At 36.6% G+C, this 24,109-nt stretch overlaps 1 protein-coding gene across 3 annotated transcripts in view; it reads right to left on the bottom strand.

The window, feature by feature from the left end:
• Positions 1-1,036: 1,036 nt before the first annotated feature.
• Positions 1,037-24,109, bottom strand: part of OSBPL6 (oxysterol binding protein like 6) — a 92,846-nt gene continuing 69,773 nt past the window's right edge. For all 3 annotated transcript variants that reach the window (XM_005415889.2, XM_005415886.2, XM_005415887.2), the window contains 11 exons: positions 21,736-21,873; positions 20,773-20,860; positions 20,321-20,574; positions 17,900-18,037; positions 17,508-17,571; positions 16,856-16,934; positions 15,421-15,565; positions 14,152-14,296; positions 13,122-13,248; positions 12,459-12,581; positions 1,037-11,557 (listed from right to left, as the gene is read on the bottom strand). In XM_005415889.2, the coding sequence (XP_005415946.1) occupies positions 11,449-11,557; positions 12,459-12,581; positions 13,122-13,248; positions 14,152-14,296; positions 15,421-15,565; positions 16,856-16,934; positions 17,508-17,571; positions 17,900-18,037; positions 20,321-20,574; positions 20,773-20,860; positions 21,736-21,873 (1,410 nt within the window). In that variant the 3' untranslated portion in view covers positions 1,037-11,448. The remainder of the gene's footprint in view (positions 11,558-12,458; positions 12,582-13,121; positions 13,249-14,151; positions 14,297-15,420; positions 15,566-16,855; positions 16,935-17,507; positions 17,572-17,899; positions 18,038-20,320; positions 20,575-20,772; positions 20,861-21,735; positions 21,874-24,109) is intronic.

Below are 24,109 nucleotides of genomic sequence, written 5' to 3'. Positions count from 1 at the left end.
TGCTCTATTCCCAAAGGTTTGCTATGTGGATTTTTTTTACCATTTAAGTAATGACATAAAACCTTTGACACTTCACTCATGCACAGTAATTCTGCTGAGTCACAGCCATCCAAAGCATTCAGAGCTGAAGGACAGATCTCTACTGGACAAAGGTGAAAGCAGAGCTGAGTCTCCCTTGTGGAATGGTTGAACAGGGAAAAAGCTCTGAGTGGGCCCTTCCCACAGAGCAGTTTGAACAAGATGTGTACTCTGACACGAGACAGAGCGCGCTGCCATTCATGAAAAAAGCCTTTTCGCTTCCTTTGCAATTGCTTCCACTCAGGCAGCATTCCAGACTGTTTGAACACTTGTTCTTTCTACAATGCCAAGAAATAACAAAAACCTTAATTTCTCCTCCCAACCAAATTCTTATTTTTCATTCTGCTTTCATTTTAAGGGCTGAACAACTGACAAGAACACATAACGGAAAAACCTCAAAATCCCACATACTGTTATTTTTCCAAGAGGCCAGACAGGGTGGGTGTCAAGTAACTTTTTTTTTCTTTCATTTCCACTTTTTTCAAATCTATTAGAGAACGTCAGGAACAATTTTTTCTACACCCTCTCTCAAAACTTGAGAAGCATACTGCAAGCTCCCTTTAATCACAAAGAAAAAGCTGAAGTGAAAAAAAAAGAAGAAAAAGGCTCTTACCAGCTGCAATATGAAGATATAACTAGGAACTGCAAAAAAAAATATTACGTTCTTTGAGATTGCGTTTGGTAATTCCTGACAGATGTAAAGAAACTGCACAGAGAATCACATGGAAAAAATTTTATAAAACTATTCCTGCAGTGAAAAAAGGTTAGAAAGGAAAAGCCACCATTTCAGTGCTTTTGCTACCACTATCACCCACCTCTTCAAAATCAATCTGTAAAATATATATTAAGAATTTTATGATTAATAATCAATTGATCTAACTAGTTACAAATAGTTTATTCAAGAACCACTGCCTCAAGTGTTTCTTATATTAATAAATCAGAACACAGATGACAGCAGTTTAAACTGTGTACATTGAGATTTATTAGAACAAGCACTAATAGCAGCAGTGTACAGAGTGATGGAGACAATGTACTGTATGCACTGAACAATAGTAACTATACAATTGCACTTCTTCAGAGATCTATTAGAAAATGCTTTTCAGTAAACAGTTTCCCAAATCTAGCATTGTTTGGATTTGCCTCTGAGGAAAAAAAAAATACAAAAAATATGCTTTATCTTTTTCTTTTTGGTAAGGCATTAGCAACATTCATTGGCAGGCTACACAAGTCATTTGTACATGCATTATCCAATTACATTGCAACAGGTAAAAAGAGCATCATGTTTCCTCAAAAATTAGAATTGTGTGTATGTTTTGGACACAATATCCTGGAAAATCTGACTTAGCCTGAAGGAAACAGATGACATCTTTTGTTACGTTTTAGAGCACAACAAAAACTATAGCATAGCCAAATTCACTTTTTATTTCCTACCAGAAGCTGTAGGACCTCCTTCAGTTGGAGCTGGTATTATGGGTATCGTGTATACCACATACATCACTGGAATAAAGTCTTTGTTATTATTTCTTGTTTACTCTTCCCCCCACTACCACCTCCCTGAATGATGTGGCCAAAGGATGCTCAGCTGTAATCAATATTAACTACTGAATGAGCCTGGGTTTTATTGCATGAGAGGTAGTCAGTGTGAGGCCCCATCTGCTCTCTGGATTACTACAACAGTACGTTCAAAACCAACTGACGAGTGCGAAGACACAGAATAAGTGTTGCAGCTGCATTACATGGAAACTTAAAACTGTTTTATTACTGCTCTTTTCTGGCTAGGTTTAATCTCAGAAGTAGCCAGAGAACTCAAAATACCAAAAGAAAGCAATTCTATGTATGTGCTAAAGCCTAGACGGAGAGAGGCACTTTCTCACATTCATCCTTTTCTGGGCTAAGATTAAGAGTGTGCTCTTTGTCTGCCACCCCCTGATCCACAATCAGAAAGATCAGACTCCTTTTTTTGATTGGCATACTGTACTAACAACTCCCAGCTCTGGGCTGGCACCATCCTGGGAAAAGTATATGGAAACAGGAACAGGGATTGCAAATATTCTTACAATTAAGCTTGCCAGAATGATACATAATATGATGAATTGTTATTGTTTTAATGTACTGTTCTTTATTCCAAATGTCATATCTAATTGCGCTTTGCAGAGACATGAAATTAACTTGTTTTTAAAAACTACAAGCTCCAGAACAAGATTCCAAAATGCAAGAGGAAAGTCAAATATATTGCTCGAAGTGGCAAGCAGTCAAACCAACTGTATTTCACACATTTTATCTTCCACAACACAGTGCACATGTTCAAAATTAAGCTTAAGGGCAGCTAGTTGAATACCTAGGCTTGACTGCACATTAGGCCTACAGCTGAAATAGATTTGGGCAGTTAGATCATCCACTCACCTGGAAGCTCACTGGGTTCAAGGGGAACGGAGTACCAACAGCAGCTCAGCCTCTGCATGGGTGCTCATTTGGTTAAGCATGTAGGAATTAGAAATCAAGTGCTACAAAACCTGGGCTAACCAGGTAAGCCAGTACATTGTTTTCTTAGGAATGTCACTGTAGAGTGTTTTTATTTGAACTTAAGCATCTACATCCTTTAAACTGATGTGAATGAGAACTGTTTGCAATGTTAATGCTAAGGACACATCGATGCCTGTCAGAGTCCAAGCAGATGGAGCAGGGAAAAAATCTGATGTGCATTGCTGATTAACTCCTGCAGTGAAATAAAAGTCTATAGATTTGGAATATGGAAATTATATTCTTTCTGTATTGCTCCTCAGCTCCTGATGTTTACAAATCATAAGCAATAAAATTGCTTTTACAGGCATAATCAGCTCACATTGGGAATCAGAATTAGTAAGATGTAAAGAATCATCATGAAGACTTCCCCAATGTGTAAACAGTCAAGAACAGATGAATACATTTGCAAAGAAATCAATCAAGAACAATAAACAATCTTTTTTTAATGTTAAATTACTGAATGTACTACAAAGGACCAAACTTATGCTTTTAAAAATTGCTATACTATAAGTAGCTTATATAATTTTCTCTACAAATATCTGCAAATTAATTTTCTATTACTTAGAGTTATTTAAATTATGGTACTGATTTTTCTTTTTCCAGTATCCTATTCTTCATCATCTCATTATGGAAGTCCACAGCAAACTTTTGAGTATAAAATTGGGAGTGCTGCATGTGAGGTTTAATACTGAACTACTCCAAAAACAATGCATTCTGCTACATTTCGGTAGATAGGCTCATAAATGCTTCTCACTGCCTTTCTTTCTCTTAAGTAAATTTCTTCTCCTGCTTTCAAATAACAGAAAAAAAAATTATCTGGTGCATCTAAGAACTCAGACCCTTTCTCACTACAATCTGTTATTTCCCTTTAAAACAGACACTTATCTACCCACTACTCCAAAGTGGCACTGGCTCTGTATACTTCTAAAAAGCAACTTTTGCCCTTAAATTTACCTTAAAAACCACAAAGCAAGTTTCTGCTTGCCTTTGTACCTGACATAATAGCATAATCACAGTAGAAAGACTCTGAGGATCTCCTTTTACAGGTAAGCTACCCAAAGAGTGTACAGGGAATCAACAGATATGGTTTGTTTTGCTTAGTTTTTTTCAGAATGAGCACATAGATACAGGCAATCAGCAAAGAATGCTCTTTCAGCTCTTTAGGTTCTGACAATTTGGCCTGCTAAAGAATTGGCAAAGGGTAATCTACCACCTGAAAGGTTGTTACAAGCAAAGAAGCTCAGTAAGGCAGTATAAAAATAATAACTAATCTAAACCTTACCCTTCTAATGGCATTCTCAGAATATCAGCAAGGTAAAAATACTAACATTACAACATTTCATACATGTGCATATGGGATCTAATCACACCAAAAAAGTGTGACATTATTCCCAATTTATATTAGCTTTGTGCAAAAGTGACAGAAAATACAGAATTCTTTGCTGTTGAAATACTGAGAAATTATAAATCACCAGTTAATTACATGAAGAAAAGTAGATAGAGACCCAGAGAAGAGTCTTGCTACTGGTTGCAACAAATAAAATATACAAACAGAACTATCATAGTAGTACAGAACTATTATAATAATCTTTCTTGATACCACAGTAGTTTCATTTTATGATGGCTTTTCATACGCTAAATAAAGTATCCCTTCAGACAATCTAGCAGTAACAGATAAAGAACAGGTAGTTTGCTATGCAATTCTGGGGAAGAAAAATATTTCAGACATCAAATGCTGGCAGCCTGACTTCTTACTTATTTTACAGTAAATGACATAGACACAAATCCATATACAAAGAAGAATCCCACTGGAAAAGCCCACTGATATATATTTTTGGCCTGAGAGTGAAATTTTAGTGGTCCATCCTAAGAGGTGGACATTTAGCATGGCATGAACACCAACCTTCCTGTCTGTAGAATTTCAAACACGGTTTACTTTGTAAAAATCAAGCACCATTGTATTAATTCTTAGTGTGGAAAAAATGTTTGAAAGTAAATAGTCTAGAAATTATTAAAAAGGAACAAGAGCACTGTCTTTACTAATTAGAGATAAAGCTTACTAAGGTAGAAGTTTGCATTTTTGCCTGCATACCAAAATACACCCATCAGCATTTTTTTTTTTTTGCTCAGTCAGGTCTTCTGTAAGACTCAGCAGAAAAGAAAATTTATTGTGATCTCAATTTGTTATACTGTATCTCAACTACTAAAGAATACAAGTAGCACTTATTTTAAAAACTAAATAGACTTATTTTCTAACCTCAAATTGGAATGACAATTTTCAATGTCAATTTCAAGATAGGGGATAGAGTAATTTTAACATATTTATTGTGATCCAATCTCAAAATATTTTATAAAATATTAAGCAAACACAAGGATAATAGAAGATATAAATCTGTATTTCTTCCACATAGTTAAAGAAGCTATCCTGAATTTTCCTTTCCCTGGAAAATACTGATGATTAACCTTGTATTCACTGTGTTAACATTACTATAATGCTCCTTCTTCAGGTGATTTTAACAAAGAAAGAGCATTCAGCACAGGACTATTAGACAAGAAATCTGAGTCTTCAGTCCTGACTCAACCACTGATTATTCTTGGTGGACATGACAAAGCAACCCTTGGGACACAAGCACAACCCTAAAAAGAGATGCAATTTCAGAACAAGAGGTTGCATGTGTAGCTACACTGACTGGCACCAGAAGCAAGTAGCTCAGTGAAGAACAGTTCTGCTTGAGTATTTGCCATTGTGTTCTGCTCTTGTAGAGCAGGATATCATTTTGATTCTCAGAGAATTTACCTATTTCTGAGTTTCTGAAGGAATTTCCTCACCTCTTCCCATTTTGCATGCCTAATGTTTTGGGCCAGCAACATTTTACACTAGCATAAGATATCCTCTTTCACTAATGCAGACCACTAAAAGTAGCAGTCAATATGAAAATACATTTTAGTGTTTCGAAGGAGACATCGGAGTCATTGCTCCAGGAGAACCAATAAGTAGTTTTACCATACTTCAATGAATTATTGCCAGGTCAGCAAGAACATATTACACACTGCTGATTATATATTCAGAGTACAAACTCTCTTTCTTGTCCAACTTACCAAGACATCTTCAGCCAAATGCTGGCTACAGTAATTTTTTATTTATGAAAAGAGTAAAAACTTCCCTTCACCTTCAGCACTAATTCTGAGCAAATGTCTCCAATCTTCCCTTTTTTCATGCTGTCATGGATCAGTGGAAAGAAAAATGGTATTAAGATAACCAGACTAAAACAAATTCAGCAGCTCTGCTAACAGTTTAATTCCTATAAGTTAGAAAACTTTCTCCTTTGTTACCTCTCACACTGACAGAGCTCCTGTGATAAGTTTCACTATTCTGCATTGTTGTCTCTCCCTTGCCTTTCTTTTCTGAGATTTGACAAAGGTTGCAAGGAAAATTAAATTTATTTTTTCTTAAATTAGAGATGGTGAGTTTATAATACGAAAAAAATTGACAAAATAGGAGGCTGGCATATAAAAGAGAAGTACCTCAATATTACTTTTTAAACTTGCAAGAAACTGTATAAAAATCCTTTTATAAAGATACTTTCCAGTTTAATGAAAGAATCATATAATTTCTACTAAAGCAAATAAATAAAGGTTTTACATACCCTAGTTTAAGAGTAAATAATGTGTTTGCTTTTGTAAGTAGATTCCTTACAATATGTAATACAAAAATAAGATAAATTGCTGTAAATGTGCAATTTCTCTGACCTTAAATTTGCAGCATTCTCCTGGGTGCCAGTCACTGTTGTGATGGAGCTTATGGAGACACTCTCACCAGGAATAATTATACCTTTATTAACACAGTTTAGATTCTTCCATTAAAAAAAAAAGAAAAGAAAAAAACCCCCACGCTTTCTTCACGAAAATACTGATTTGTATCCAAATTACCATAAAAGTAACCAGGAATGCTGAAGTAGAAAATTATACTACTTTTTAAATGTTTTACACAGTTTTGATGACTGTTACTTTATGACGGACAGAAAGAAAAAACAAGGAAGTGTTTTCCAGCCCCAGTAGCTGCCAAGGTAAGTGGTTAGGTTATGATGTAGCGAATTTCCTGAGCTTTCTCATGCGTCTGTGCATTACACAAGGTTACCAGTGAGGCCATTCCAGTGTTTCTGATACGCTTTTGTCAATATTAATCTTATTCCCCCAGGTGGGCAAAACTCTCTAGCTTAACCACTCCTAACATTTTAGCATATGAATACAAATACACTTTCAGATGGATTTAATCTGAAAACCTCTCCTTTGCTTTAATTATGCAGCTCCATTATTACTAATGGCATCTAAAAATGTTCATTTCTCAGATTACAACTGCTGCCAACACGTGTAAAATAGCTATTGTTTATTGTTGCACCAGAAAATGTCTAAAATCCAGTAAAACAAGGAGAGCACACAAACATTCCCTTTACTAGTGAGAGCAAGTTTTGCAATACAGAGAATGGATATATTCCGCCCACTTGGTTATTGTGCAATTGCAAGTGAACCTCTCTTTCCTCCAGGGAATTTCTAAAAATTCTGATTTTTTGAGAGAAGCTCAGTGTAAGACTGGAATTGTGCTGGGCTCCACTGGTGAGAGGTGAGAAAATCCCATTCCCTCCAGGGGGAACAGAGAACATGGCCCAGATGCAAGGTGCTCACAGGTGCCCATGGGGCAGGAGCAGAGCTGCCTCCTAGTTTGCCTTAAGGTTTGTGTAGTTTGTTTCCATAAAGCACTGACAGTGCTCAGTAGGGAATTAAGGATAATATCTTCCAACACTGTGCCATATTTACATACTGCAGTACTTGACATATGCCTGGCACGTGCTACTCACATAAAACCCACAGGTGCCATACAGGCTTATTCAGAGTCAGAAGTTCAAAAGGAGAAAAAAAAAGGGTAACATTATTTGTATGATGAAAAGACTATTATAATGGAAATTGCAATTTTAAAGCCAAATACATAAAAAGTTTATTTCATGCAACTTACATCTGTCTAAAATTAGAATGGGTGCCTAGATGACTTTTTAATCACAGTGATACTTCATGAAAATCAACTCAAATCATCTTTTCCTGTGAGATGAAATTTTCTAATATGCCAAAACTCTGCCATCTTGGTAATACTAATCTAAAATAGGAATGAAGCTATTTAAATCTTTGTAAGACATTGCATTTGATGAAAATAGCTACTATTACCTTTTCATATCCAAAGTACCAGAATAAGGAAGAAATTAAGGTACACTTTAAAAATAGTAATAGAAAGTACAGCTCACTATTGTGAAACTAAAGCATAAGTATTGTGAATTTTTATACAGATATAAGTGTTTTTAGAAAACACAGGAGAAAAGCATATGTCTTTGAAGCGAAAGAACTTCTTAAATTGCATTATAAGTTTTATGTGTCAATGATTTACACCAATTTTCAACACTTACCAAGCATATAGCAATTAAATCTACTGAGTTGGATAGTGTTTTTCATGCCTTCCAAAAGGAAATATTGCCTGGATGAATGGAGTGAGTGGGGCTGAAAACTGCTTGAATCCCAGTCTTGAAGGGCAGTCAGTGATCAATGGTTTCTGCCCTGCTGGCAGCCAGCAGTGAGGACAGCCCTGCAGGGGTCAGTTCTGTGACAGTCAACATCTCACCAGTGACCTGGACAAGGCCATGGTCATACATGATAACTAGTTCACAGATGACATCAAATTAGGAGGATGAGATGGCACGCCAGATGGCAAAGCTTCAGCTGGAAGGACACTGTTCAACTTGAGGACTGGGCCAGGAAAACTTCACGAGGTTCAGTAGAAGTGAAAAGTTCTGCTCCTGGAGCAGAAAAATCCCGCATACCGGGAAGAGATGCCTGAGCAGCAGGCCTGCCAAAAACCAGACAGCATTTACACAAAGTGCCAGGCTGCAGAACAGCCAGTGGTGCACTCTCCTTGCAGCATGGGATACTCAATTCTGCACTACACGGGCAGGGGATGGGGAAAACTCACCATGCCCTCTCACTCAATACTGGGAAATGTCACAGATTGACTAAAAATTATAATTTGGATAGAAGCCCTCATACCTATCCACTTTAGAAACAGCACAAAATATTCCATGATGTCTGCCAATGTTAGAGGAAAAATGCAATAACAGATTTTACACAGAATACAGAGAACGGTACACTATGAGAAACTGCTTCATGGTACATCTGCTTGAACTTTTTCATTTCTGATATAGACTGCAAATACCTTGTGTTGCATCATTTTGTGTCTTCTTTACTTACTAAGTAACTAATTTAACATCCTCTTAGCTTAGAAAGTACCTTTAATAGAAAGATTTAGCATGTCACTGATTTTCTAGAATTTAGAAATGTTAGCATTATTTTTCTTTCAATGAATGTCAAATGAACAATTGTAAAAAACAATTCAGTGATAGAATTTTTAATGTCCACCAAGTTTCAGTTTGCATTGCAAATAATGGCATTCACAGAGCATTGCCAGAATTCTGTAAAGCTAAAGACCTTCTTTCTGTATTTAAATTAAAGATTTGAGGACATGCAGTTCTGTCCCTCAGATGTGCTTGCAGTCATACACAAATAATACTTCCCCATATCATGGTGAACTGCACACAAAGACTGGCACAAAAGATGGGCAAATGTTTAATAGAATTGGCTTTAAAGAAAACTACATAGAATAATTAATTGCTATTTCACACACAATGTGCCAATTTGATTCCTAGTGTAATATTTTTAAAGCAAGCAGGATGACCTTAACCAAATATTATTTAAAAAACCAACTTTGATATATTTTCATTTTCTGACAACAACAATTGCAGAATTAAAATAAGAATAAATCAGACTAGGTTCAACAAGGAAAGAGGAAGATAACATTCTTTGAATAACTTTACATTTTCTTTGGTAGAAATCCCATTAATCTACACAGGGATTTTTATACCAAATTTTTATTAAAAATTCATGTGCATTCTCAATTCATAAAAAGTCTACTTAATATTTTCTGTAGGTTTTCATAGTTCTTTCTGATGACAGAAGTGTGTGAAGAAACTGGAACTGATTAGCAGCTAGTTGCCCTGCTAGTTACTTTGCTATACCATCAACAGGGAGGTCTAAATTAGTCTTAAATGACCAAAGCAATCTCAGTTGTACGGGGACCTGACTCGGAAAAAGGAAGAAGCAGGCTGAGAGCTGGGGGTGTGTGGTAACGCACTAACAACTGTTCAAGCAGCTCTGCTGGCAGATCAAATACCTATCTAGTGATTTTATTTTTGGTCTGAGGACTGGAATCTTAAATAGAAAAATCATATGTCATGTATGGGCAGAAAGGAATACAGAGTCTGTGCATGAAATCTAACCTATCACCAGTGGTGGGATGTGTAACACATGCACAAATGGAAGACTAGATCATACCATATGGAATTTAGCTCTTATCTAATAAATTATTGGTTTTTTCTTTTATTAAGATCTGCCCTCCTACTGTTTAATGTTTCAGAGATTTTCAAATAGAAAGTGCCAAGTCTTCTCCCACTTATATTAACTGAGGCTTAGCAACACATAAGAGACTTTTTAAAATAAAAAAAATATAGAACTATTTTATGAAAAAATGTAAAGTATATTTTGCACAAAAGCTGTTTTGGCAACACAAGTAGAAGTTGTTAGTTATAACACATGGGAGCCTCTGCCATAATGTCCAACATAATTTTAGATAAGAAAAGTGGATGGGGAAAAAACAGAGCCAGGAAAATAAACAGTGTGTGTGGCAGAAAACATTGCATTTACAGCACTATCCAGCTTCTGGAGAGAAGCCAGAGACCTTCATGTGAAATCTTTCTGCGCTTTTAACACTGTTGCAAAGCTTCAGGGACTTCTAATTGTATAAACAGGGGAAAATGAGATTCACTGAGAAATCTATGTCCAGGCAGTACTAAATGTGATGACTGCATCTCAGCATCAGTCATTTAGAATATTAACTTTCTGACTAGCAACTCATATGCATTTACCAAAATTGAAATTCAACCAGCCAGCAGTTTCTTTTCAGTCTGATTATACAGTCAGCATCCCAAAGCTAAAGCATGTACAGTAGGTCTCATACCTCTGAAATGCAGTTAGAGGTTTGGTTATCTTTTGATTTCAAATAATGCAGGTCTTCCAGTATTTATATTGTGATAAAATTCTAGAGCTTTAAAAATCTGCCCTCCACACAAGCCTAAGCATAGATATTTTAAAATTACTTAATGTACATCTTCATATTTTGTTAAGGCATGAACAATGGCATATGAATGGGAACAGCTTCCAGAAAAGCATCTTTTTGACAAAGGCCAGTCCAAGCATATCACACCAAAGGACTAACCTGAAGCCAGAAATGACAGTGTTGTGACCCAAGAGTTTTTAACAAAAACAGTTGAAACAAAATGGAAATTTTTTCTCTTTTTCTTTTTTTTTTTTAATTTAAATTGTATTACTCTTAATGTCTCTTTAAAGCACCGGTTGCAGTTTTGCGCTTACCACCTCTTCCGAGTGACTTTGGATATCTCATCTGCTTCTTTATTTCTGAATTTTCATCGTATGAAACTTTAAAAGGTTTCTGTTTCCTTTTTTTTTCCTTTTTTTTTTTTGAGTTTTGATGGCTGCTGCAAAATTAGAAAGATCCAGAAGTGGTCAGGGGCCTGGTCTAATGCACTTCCAAAAGTCCATTATAAAGATGAATATAAATGCATATGATATGGTTTTTCTGTAGACCCACAAACCACACTTAGCTATAAGAAACATATTGTGCATAGTTATTTTTTTTCTTCAGAGTGATATGTTTACTAGGTCTACATTCTCAGTTCACCAGAGTACAGGAATGTCTACTTTACTAAAGCCAGGATCCTTTCGCAGTTCCCAGTAGGTTTCATTGGTTACCCAGGCTTCTCTTTGATTAGCATCAATTACTTTTCTGCAGAAATGGGAAAAAAAAAGAGAGATAAAGAGACAAAAAAAGTTTATACCTTAGATATTGCTCTTATGCAATATAAAATCAAATTCCTCACTTCTCTGATCTAACCCAATATTAAATTAAATTTCCTATTTCTAAAGGACACAAGAATAGTCAGAAATCTAAAAACAAAAATCAGCCTCTACCTATATCAAAAGTGGAAGACAGAGAAGACAGCCAAGACTGAAAATCTGTTGTTAGATCTGTGAGAGCAGGTCTTAAAGCCACCTAAAAGCACTTTGCTCACTACAGATTATCATTATGTGAAGGGGATTATCCAACAGATATAGCTTACAGAATGTAAGCCTTTAACCATTTATTTTTTGTCTCTGCATTTTGCTTATGTTATGCTACAACTGCATCGAGCACATTCAGTCTTTTCACTTTTGATTCCCCATGTTAGACATAGGGCTACTTGGTATGACTATTCCTTGTTTCAGAAGAATGCTTAATTAAAAAACAGCCAAAAAACACCTTCATTCAAAAATGAATGGTTTTTAAGTGCATACATATACATTTATACTTACTAACATCTTGTAGGTGTATATATATATATATGTATATTACTTGTCTAGGCAATGACTTTAAAATGTCCCTAGTTAAATCTCAGATCCTAATATTATACTTCTAATTCCACTTCAGTAGGAAGGCTTATATAGCTGAGGCCCATTATGAGAAAATGATCATTCAATTATGAATCTTAACTGTGTAAAAATTGCTTCAGAGAAGCAGGTGTCAGATATCTTATTATCTTTCTTAAAACTTTCATGATTCTCAGTCTGTGTTGGTGGTAATTCTTGTAGTACTTCAACCAGTTACAAGCTGAAAAACAGAGACTTACTACTCAAATGAAAAGACTCACTTAAAAAACTTGGGTACATATTCAATGCCGTTTTCTTCCATGTACCGCCTCCGAGCTCTCTGGAGTTCCTCTATTCTTTGTTTCTCAGATGCTGCTGCTTCTATGTTTCCTTCCTCCAGAAGCCTGTAAGGAATAACAGCAGGCTGTATAGCAATCACACACTGTCTAGTCCAAGGGATTTTCCAGCTCCCATCATCACAGAAGACAAGCAGAAGCCAAGTGTGTTGTCAGTGTTGTACTTTCAGATCCAGCCTGAGATGCAACTCCCCAGCTATGTGTACCTGACCTACAGCCTAAGGCACAGGCTTTGTTCAGTAACTTCAGCATATCACAGACACTGAAGGACTGTGAACTGAGAATCTGGAGGGAAATAGTGACGCTTCCATCCATAGCAGAAGTGCACAGCATTTCAGAGCCCGTTTTCCAGTTTGTCATGAGGAATCTGGCCCAAGGTTGCACTATAGCTCTATAGCATCAACAAGAAGCTTTCTAATTTCCCTCAGCTGGGTTAAGCAGAAATTTGAGAGCAATACTATCTTCTCTACTAGCAGAATCCTCCACAGCTTAATTCAGACTGCAGTGAAGATACAGACAGAATTCAAGACTCAGCCAAACTCAGCCTTGAGCCCACCAAATATTGAATGTATAAATAAGCATTCTTGCCTTTGATCTGGCCTGAATCGTGCATCTGTTGCAGGAAGAAGATCTTTCAGTAAAGGATCTAATTCATTGAGCTCAATAGCAAACCTTGTGAAGCCGTAATAACGCTCATAATTGGTTGGCATGGAGCCTGAACACATAAGACAAAGAAAAAAGCTTTTAAGCTATTACTCTAAATATGCAAGAGATTCCTTTATTTATAAACTGTTAACAGAAAAATAGTTAATATATTTTATTATTACAGTTAAAAAGCATCAAAAGCTATTCTCTAAGTAAAACAAAATTCACTAAATATTAATATCAATTGCTTATCCTGCGGAGATTGTAATTACATGTTAATAGACTCAAGGCTTTTATGATCTTCCTCCCATTTTAAATAAAAACTAATGTTTTCAAGCTTTTCAAATTAAAAACAGTTTCCTGTTCCGCAGAAAGTGGGTCTATCAAATGTCTGTCTAAAACCTAACCTTAACTGATCTTTAGAGTTCATTTTGGAACTTAACACACACTCACAGCCTGATTCACCACTACAAGGAGTCAGAACAGACATTGCAGAGAGCAGGGTGCAAAGTACAGTTCAAAATTCCAAAAAGAAAAAGTAGGATTCAAAATTCTAAGGAGAATAATTCCTGGATAATGCATGTATGAAAGATACAGGTGCAAAGGATGACTAATTCAACCTCAGGGCTCTAAGCAAGCAGGAAGTTGAAAACTCAATAAACCCCTATTTGGTGAATCCAAAAAAGTTACCCTGCTCTCTGTCAGAAGGCAGACAGGCCTGCCCAGATGCCCAGTTTTTTTCTTAATTTTATTCTTCTGTTGACCCCAAGGTCCCAGCACATCTGACCAGGAGTCAGACTGAGATGCAAAAGATTATGCCCTGTAAGAACATTTCCATTTACCATTACTATAAACCCATGTAAACTGTTGTTTGTCTAGACAGGGATTTAAACTTCTCTAGTACTATTTTGTGTATTTAAAATGTAGGCTAAAACAGCTTCACACCTTCCAGAATTTTTTACAAGCTTCTTACCTGGCCTCCATATGCATTTGGCTGAAGGTGCAACCCCACAATAGAGGCCTTCGTGCCACTTTCCAAAAAGGCGGTGAACCACCTTCCCTTCCTGGTCTATCACAACGCCCTGGACCTCATTTACATTTGAATTCCAGTAGTTCACCTGCAAGTTTAACCAAGAATTACCATCTCACACTGCTTTTCCAACAACCCATTGTACGAAAACACATAATTAACGTCTCTTGGCACGTGGTGCCAACTGTCCAAATTCTGTGCTGGAACAGCTCACCTGGAACTAAGAATACCAAAATTTGAAAATCATATGGTCCTAACACGAACTGATTTATTAGAGTAGAAACACTATATCATTTGCAATGTGGTTTTGACATAAAAGCATTTAAATTAACTGCACGTCTGGGAACTACATGATCATTCATTAACCCAAATCCCACACAATTCTGCAAAAATTACCTTTTGCCTGTCAGAGCCAGCTAACACTCCTCTTCCTACACGAGGAGGTATTAAATGTACCTGTACATGCATAGGAATCCTTTTGTGGGTGCTGAACACTACTGCATGCAGCAGGGAAGACATTCAGCCAGTATTACATGTTGTTTCTTTCTGTTTCTCTTCTCTGTTTTGCTTTTCTTAGACACATTTAGCTCTTGCACCTTCATCCAAGAGCCAGATGTCCATTCTCAGATTATCCAACAAAACACAAATTTCAGATTTATGTTAACATCCCATTGTTAACACTAAAATGGTATTGATGTCTTTTGTTGCAATGTGAAGACAAATTCATTTTTAGGGAAAATACTTGCTAGTAAGATAGCTATTTAAACTTCTATTCTTATATATGGTCCTTGCCTGGATATTACAATACTATGAATCGAAGCAGCAATACATAATGTAAAGAGATAAAATATTGACCAAAAAATTCTAGTAGAAGGAGAAGCAAAATGGCATGGTAGTGTACAGTGACTTTGTGTTTTCATTGTGTTAATATAAAAAAAATTTGACATTTCATTTTTAATCAAAAACCAGCAGCAGTACAGCACACAGCTATACAGCAATGGAACACACTGATATCAAATGTTCAGAGGAATAGAATATTACTAATTGACATAGTATTCTCATTTGACAATTTACATTTTGGGAATACTGATAAAAGGAATAAAAGATAAAATGTGGAATATGGACTTCAGGAATACTGAAGAAACAGCTTGATGTACCCTTAAATTACACAGTTATATGAATATAAGATATATATTAACATCCATATGTTACCTTGACAAAAGTGAGTTTACAAATACAAACACTGCTTTTTGTGTTTCTGATCGTTATCTCTCCATAGTGCTCTATCCATCTCCTTCCACTAAGAATATTATGTATGCAAGTAGTGACTTTGTTCCAGACATAGTAATCTCCATACCTAGGAACAGATTAAGAAGTAGTTGGTAACATCTATTCATCATGAACATTACTGACAAAAAAGTAAAACATTTCCCCTTTATTGTGAAAAAAACACATTTCCCAAAAACACCCACACAGATGACAAAGTCCCGCACCTGTATCTGGTTACATCACTAATCCTCCTTAGAGAAGTTCACCTAAGCTCCAGGGCACAAAACTACAGAATGGTGTTATAAACCACAAATAAACACATTATGAGCCACTGAAGCCCTGCATGGCCTGTTCACTGTTCTCAGAGCATGAAGTGCTTCGGCCACAATTCCTATATGGGCAGGACAGTGACCCAAAGATCAACATAAGGCTGAATTGAGGCTATAAACAGAAAATACAATTAAATCACAAATAGAACAAAATAAATATGAAAATCATAGTACAAGTGTGGGAAATTTGGACAGGAGATCAAGGAAAGGAAGTAGGAAGCCAGGAGCACACTGGCACATCATCCCTTTGCCTTTGTAACAACTATCCAGTCAGAACATCTCTAACATCAAACAAGAGAATAAAACCAGAGAATTATATTATGCAAAGCACATTCTCCTTCAGAGTTTAGAGGAAGGCATGAAGACAGAAGATAAAGCTGCTCCAGAGTGCATTTACTTCAATTTTATGAGATGGATAAAGAGGTGAAGAGATGCTACACTGGTAGAGGCAGAAAGAAAGGCTGGCTGCAATGTACAGGAGCAAGAACAGCACTACAAAACCAGAAGACATGTTTAAAGTACCCACTCCTGGCATATTCTTAGGATTTACAAGCTGCAACTACTCTCACTGGTGGTGAAGCTACTGCTTCTCACTACTCTGCCAACATCTCCATACAAAGTATGGAGAATATACTTCGGTTTATCCACATTTTGAAAAAAGACCTTTCATGACCTGGTTGTTCTGAGGGAACACTCAGTGGCATTGAGAGCCTTAGGACAACACCAGCTGCTGACCGTCCTGCACTGCAGCTTTGTTCTGAACAGTTCATCTCTGCTGTACACATAAAACATGGGTTCTCTCTCCCAAAACACTTCTATCTCTCTCTCCCTCTATCACTTTCTAGAGTGCATATTTTTCGTCCAAAACCAAAAATGGATCTTCAGGCTCAAAAATGTTCCAGTAGCCCCACCTGAACACTAAGGAAAGATTAGCTGGGCATCAACTCTCACCAGTACAATCCACATCATGTCTGCTTACCCCAACCCATTCACAAGGTAGCCCAGACTGGAGTGCACCAAAGGTTGAAAACAAGAGGAGAGTAGCTTACTTTGGAAGAGTCACATTCAAGGTTCCAACAGGCAGAATTTCCATTGATTTCCCCCAGAATTTGTTTTTCCACCGGATATCTGAATATAACAGTGAAATACTTAGAAAACTGAAATGAGCAAGGTCTCCCCCTTGCAGTGATCTGTGTGGCACCAGACCATCTGTGCTGGACTATCCAATGCAAAACAGGGCAGTAGGTAGTATGAATTTGCCATGAAAATACTTAAGAAAAAAATACTAGAAAATTACATTAAGTTAGAAAAACTAAATGTAAGTTTAATTAAGAATTGTGTCTGTGCTGCATGATTGTCAAATGTCTTGTGCAAACATTCAATACAAATTAAAGGCATACACCAGTAGGTACAAAGAAGAAAGAGTAATTTTTTCAACTATAGAAAGAACTGCTGGTGTTTGTAAGAAACTTTTAAATGGGAGAGTATAAACAGGCTGCAAGTGAAGCGGAAGCTGTAACATGTTTGCTAACTGTTAATGAGAATTTGGAGTAAAATAAATCACATCATCAGTTTATAATATGTCACTTCAAAATAGTAAGTACAGAAATTCTGAGTAAGTTCCACATGCAAAGCTCAGCTTTTACAAAGTTTTCATTTGACAATAAAAAAGGAGTTATGCTTTTGAATTAAAAAGTATACCTTGCCAAAACACAAAGTTTTTCGATTCACAGTGACAGGCCGAAATGGGAGGATGGTGGCTAACCTGAAACACAGTTTGGTTGAGTCAAAAACATTTAATTTTCATTCCTAAGACAGTACAATTGTTATTGCAATATGAAAATACTAAATACCTCATGTTGCTATGAAAACAGATACAACTTAAGTGACTGTACTTAAAACAGTTCCTAGTGATAGCTATAAAGATGTATTCCTTCTAGCCCTTAATGAAGTCCACTCATATTAACAATATTTATTTACTTCTAATAAAGCAAACCATTCTAAGTAGAAAGAAAAATGGGATTATATATAAAATTAAGAATAAAAGAGATAAATCTAAATCTCTAGAGAGACACTCTAGAAACAAGGTTTACCTGCTCTGAGAAAAATCGAAATCCTTTGTCTTCTCTAATACATTCATAAGTTTCACCAAGCACTGGGTTAAATGGCTTGCTTCCTGCTCTAAAGTACGTAGAGGCATAGCCTGATGCTGCAAAGGCAGCTATGAGAACCTGCAAAAATACAGACCAGAACATGAGAACAAGCAGACACTCTTGTGTATGTGCCATCACTGTGTGGTGATGGCACATACAACTCATTCTGCTCAGAGTGACAACTGGAATAATGAAGCATGCCTGAGAGTGAAACCATGCATCCCAGTCAGAACCAGTATAACCTTTATTTCTTCTGTTGATATAATTTCTTTTTCTTCATGGCCTCATTCAGTCTTTCAACAGTCCCTTAAAATGTCAGTCTGCACATGACAGTTTTTCTGCCTTTGACCAAGCTTATCATTAGTGACTTGAAGCTCTAGTCCTTCTTCCCATGAATAAGTATTATGTAATAAATTCTAATTACGAGATCACATACCATTTTCCTATGGGAACTATTTTATTTAGTGCCAAACATGAACTTAGCATGTTTTTAGCCCAGAGTTATCTCCAAATCTTCCACACATATGCAGCCTTAGCCGCCAGCCCCCTTGTCTACATGTACAATCACAATTGAATAATCTCTAAACCATGCCTGACTGAGAGTAATAAGTGAAGTGGGATGCCATGGTTATTTAGTTTACAAGGTCCCATTTTCAGAGTTTAAAAAAAAATCACATCAGCCAGTCAGAAGTCCAAACAAAACTTCAGAAAACAACACAGAGATAAAAATGAGTCAGCTATTGGCAATACGCTACCAGTGGGGCAAATCTTAACCAGGTTCCCCCATCTTCCTGCTGTGGAGGACACAGCCCTCATGTGAGGTTTTATGTGCTTTGTTTTTGTCCCACTGTGTAATGGGTGCTCTATTCTCTTTTCATTTTGTATTATTCAGAAATGCAGCAAAATTAACACTGTTTTCACAGGCTTTTTTTCAACAGTAAAAACCTTCATTCCTCTAAAACTGTTTTCAGATTAATTTCAACTTCCTTTTCAATTTAACTATAAGACTATAAGTTAACTATATAACTATAGTTAACTATAAGTTAACTCTGTTAACTCTGCAGAGAAACAAAGGAGTTTACTATCCTTGTGATATACAGACCAGTATGAAAAAAAAAAAAGTTTTGGATGCTTATTGAAGATAGCAAAGTCCTGCTCTTTCAGAGAACAGTGAACAAGCAGTAACATAGTCACAGCATTCCTGCCACAAGCTTTGGGTATTCAGCTCTTTTCCAAGCAGTCCCATATGCTTCAGGTCAGATGTGCAGTTTGCATTTTTAGGGATGCTGTTTAAAGATTTGGCTTCTACTCCCAAGTACTGCAGTAGACATCTGTAGCAGAGAAGGGGATTGAATCCACATTTCCAAGGAAGCTTTCAGCTGCACCATGGCTTCTCCTTCTGGAATTCTCCCTACTACTTCAATACTGACCTTCCAAACTTTTCAACAAAGGCAGCAATCAGCCTGCTTTACTCATTATTCCTTACAGAATCTCCCTCCTCTTGTGAGGAACACAATCACAGAATACTCTGAGTTGGAAGAGACCCACTATGATCACCTCCTGAGTCTTGTAAGAAAACAATGTGATGATGAATAATTCAACACCCTTTCTCAAGGTAGCTTCAACTTCTTCAGTGTTTAGGACTCCTCACTCTCCTGCAGGTGAGTGAACACAGCAGTTCAGGGACTTGAGTGTGTGATTGTGCGACAGCCAAAGGCAACCTCTCTCCTCCCTGTTATCAACAGTGCTGCCAAGGCATGGCAGGGAACAGCAGATATCTCCAGCAACAACACTGCTAACTTCCCCTTACAGTGTTTCCCTGTATGTCCTGAGGAAAAGGAGACATGACAGATCAAAGCACCCTGAGAGCTGAGCACAGGCTGCTGGCTGTCGGACTTAAAGGGGAGCTGAAGTCAGGCTGCCCAGGCAAACTTTGTTCTGGTGTTTTGAAACTTCTCTTAGAAATTGCCTGGGAGGACATCTTATTCCCACCTATATTGATCATAATGCAGCCACAGACTTGATTAACTCTTGAAGGGTGCTGGATTTGACCACTGAAAAGCCAGGAAAGGATGCTGCAGAATGAGAAACTGCCAATGCCTACATCTACAATCATGGAGCATGAGATCAATCCTAAATAAATGAGTTACAACAGCAGGACTTGATTTGAGGTCAAAAAAATCCCACAGCCTTGTTCAGATCAAACCTACCCCCTGTAACTGTTCACAATACTTTTGTGACCCAGCAGGGAGGTCTGTTGTTTGTGACCAGGAGGAGAAAGAGAGGACAGCCCTGCACAGACACCACTGAACAGCTCCCTTTTTAACACAGACAGAAGAAGTGCTACACTAAATGCATTACCATGCGCTCATAAGGATCATCTGTTTCAGCAGCTTTGTCCAAGAGTTCACTGTATTCCAGCTCTTCACAAAGATGTTGCAAGGTATTCAGAGGTTCATTTAGCTCAACTGGCATGGATACTTTGGAAAGATCTTTGCCAATGTTATTTCTCAAAATATTCCACAGATTGATGTTACTGGTGTCAGGGCTGGGAGATGGGAGACAAGTCCTCCGTCCATTTCTGAACGCGCCTCCTGTCAGCTCACCATTAAGAACTGAGAAGGGAAGAAAAATATTGTCATAAGAAAGCATCAGACTAAGAAAAACAGAGCTCTCCATTCAACCAAATAACTGCCAGAACAAGCAAGCCCAACTTCATTGTTTTCAGCTGAGTTGGACTTGTTTTGACATGCAGTAATTCTGGTACATGAATATAACCAAGGTAATTTCTCAAAGTTTGAAACACAGTATACTTTGCCGAGAAATGTTGTCTGCAACACTGGTGTTGTCCTCAGATATATTGTCACTCACATCACTGATATAAGATTCATCATCAGAAGCCTAAAACATAAATAAAATATCCATTAACTCAAATACATATAAAATATACTGGCAAAACAGACAAAAATAGTTAACTGAAACAGGTATTAAAAAAATAATCTTTATCCAATTAAAACTACTAGCTAAATGAACTGAATGTTTCAATCTGTCCGTAGTGCAAATGCACTAAAAGGGTCAAAAAAATGCTATGTTGTCCTCACGTTTCTGAATTCCTTATTATCCAAATATAGACATGAGATCTGCAAAAGGTGGCTTCAAGTAAGATCAGGGATGAAAAGAAATTGATAACATAATGCACTAGGGATGGGAGGTGAAAAGAAATAGTCAGATTTGTGCTGTTTATAAAGAACCAAATAAAATGTGACTCATGTTTCAGCAAACAAATTATGTAAACATCGATCTATTATTTTGAAAAACAAGAATCTCATCAGCATTAGGAATATTTAAAAAAATTTTTTTACAAAACTGTTTTTTCAAGAAATATTACTTTTTTGTCTGTTTCTCTCATTACAGAGAATAATTTTATACATATATGTAGTAGAAGATTTTTTAAAGAATATTTGAAAATCTAAATTTAATTAACTGCACAGCCAGCTGTAACTGTCTATGTCATCCTTAGGTGGAACTGCCATAGCCTAGAAAGGACATGTGCTAAACATAAGTCACTGACACAACTAAATTCCAACTCAGTTTTACACTTCAGGGAACTCCTGCACCTCTTTATGTGATCTCAGGTTTGTTTATCTACACTTTACACATTCTGATACCTTTTTATTCTAAGTAGCATTACTAAAAATAAATAAAAAAAATCACTAGTGGTAGCACTACCCTAACTCTGTCCAGCAGCACAGCTGCCACTGACTGTCATAGCCTACCTCGTTTTCTGACGAGCTGGCAGATAGAAGCACTTCCTGTGCATCAAAGAACTCTGAAACAGATTCAGACATAGAGAGCCTGCTTTCATTAGAAACTTGCTGAGACAGTGGCAAACTGACATGAATTTGTTCACCTGTCTGTAAATAAAGCACAGAAAAGTAAAAGTATTATTTTTCATATTAAAGAAATACACGTAGAAGGGGTAAATCACTTGAGTAAGATTTCTATACCAAACACAAGCCCAGAGAGTAAAGACAGCATGTTAGTAGGACTTTGTGTGTACCTAACAGATGAGACTATGCATGACAAAATAAAGTGCATTTTGAACAGTGAGATACATGTCATCATTTGAGGCCTGCCCAGCATTTACTGCCAAGTTTTAGCAGTATGAAATTGCAGATCTACTTCTCTATGCAGAGAATTGATTTTGTGGACAATAGTTGGATTGTGTCAGACAAATTCAACCATGAACTTCAGATTCAATTACCTCTAGTAAAAACAACTTACATCACTGAGAGCTAGCTTTGATACAACTAAAATTTAATTATTAAGATTTATAAGGTCTGGGAGTTATGTTACTTTCCAAATAAATGACCTTGTGAACCAGTTTAGTAACAATGTTTGAAATATTTGAATATTTAGGAGGATAGCTATAATATGTATTTTTATGGGCTTTTATTCTATGTTTACACTCCTAATCTCATTTGCCATTAACACTGACCAATACTACTAAAAGAAATGAACTCTCTATGGTTTATTATAAAAGAAATGTAACACCAAAGTCAAAGATTCAAAATTGTGCTATGTAGATGTCAGTAGTGCAGCAGGCTTAAACAGTGAAATATACCCTCCTCTTCCTATAGTGGTGGGTAGGACACCAGATTTCAATGTTACCCTGCAGGCTATCACATTAAGAAAAAATTAAGATGCTCTCCCTGTACCATTTTACCACATGATCTGTTGCTGTGGAGGGAAACAGATCTTGGACTTAATCCCTTAACTCATACAGCATGTTGTCCCTGGGAGATAATACAGATGAAACTACTGAAGCCCTTTGAAACACGGTTAACTCTTCAGATTGCAACACAATCCCAGTTAATCTTATTCCAGAATTCCTGCATATGGTTTTGTTGACATCTTAATTCTGCGGAATTATTCCATACAGTTACCTCAAAAAGCACTAACAAAACATCCCAAAAAAGCATAAACAAGCCAAGAGGTCAAAACTCTTTCCTTTTTCATTAGGATTTATAAGATCGTAGACGGATTGTGATGCTTGATGACTTAAAATGAAAACAGTCTCATTGTACTGTAATCATTACAGGAAGTCACCAAAACTTTGAGGTTTCACATAAACTAGAGGGACTTGGAAAAATACACATGCTCCTGCCTGAAAAAGACCCTCACACAGGCATTATCTATGTGCTGCAAGATTATAGAGATACATATAAAACAAGCAAGATAAGTGAATGAGAGATCTGGAAACTTTGAAACACTTCTTCAGTCAGGCTTACTTCTACCAAGACAATGATGAACAAATGAAAAAGGAACAGCTAACCAACAAAAAATACAGAACAGAAGAGAAGGTCATTGCCCAGAACTTCACCGTAGATTGCTGTGCTGTGGCACCACTTCACTTCTATGTTCTGTTACTATCCTCCAACATGCTGGATTCTTGGAAAATTTGTTTAAACATTTTCAGAAAGCAAATAAACAAAAACAATTTTACCTTTCTTGCTTGTTGGAAGAAATAACTAGGAGACAAGGCTATGTTAATTGAAATGGCATATGCATAGAAAAAAATAGTGGAAATGACAAATCAAAAACATTTTTGTAAAATGCAAGCAGAATGGTTGCCAAAGTGACCATACTAATTGTAATATATTACAGTCCACAAATTCAGATTTGTCACAAAGGAAGCTCACTGTTATTAATACAAATGTTTGTTAATCTGTTGACTAAGGAAAGCAAAACAAGAAAAACTAGATGTTGTACAAAATATTAGTGCAGTGCTTGGTTGATGGACTGAACCTTTTGATTTTAACAGTACCACTCAAGATTCTAAACTTGAGTGGTGAGGCCCTTTAGACACTTGCAAAATCAGATTATTAAATAATTAATTGTTCTGTTGATTTGTCAAGAAACTAAGGTACAGAATTGGTTAGCTACTGTGTGATACATTCAAATACAGTAAAACCTCACTAATTCCCACAGCCAACAATTAATATTCCAAAACTGGAGTCCTTCTTTGTTCCTCTAAAGAGACCAAACTGAGTTCTTTCATGTCTGACATACACAAAACAAGAGACTGAAGTTTTATGTAGGTAAGGAAATACAACCTGACTTTTTCTATGATTGAACATTTGCCAATGT

The sequence above is a fragment of the Geospiza fortis genome, unplaced genomic scaffold, assembly GCF_000277835.1.
Source record: "Geospiza fortis unplaced genomic scaffold, GeoFor_1.0 scaffold112, whole genome shotgun sequence".
NCBI lineage: Eukaryota > Metazoa > Chordata > Aves > Passeriformes > Thraupidae > Geospiza > Geospiza fortis.
Note: the sequence above shows the minus strand (reverse complement) of the source record. Positions and strands in the feature narration are given on the sequence as shown.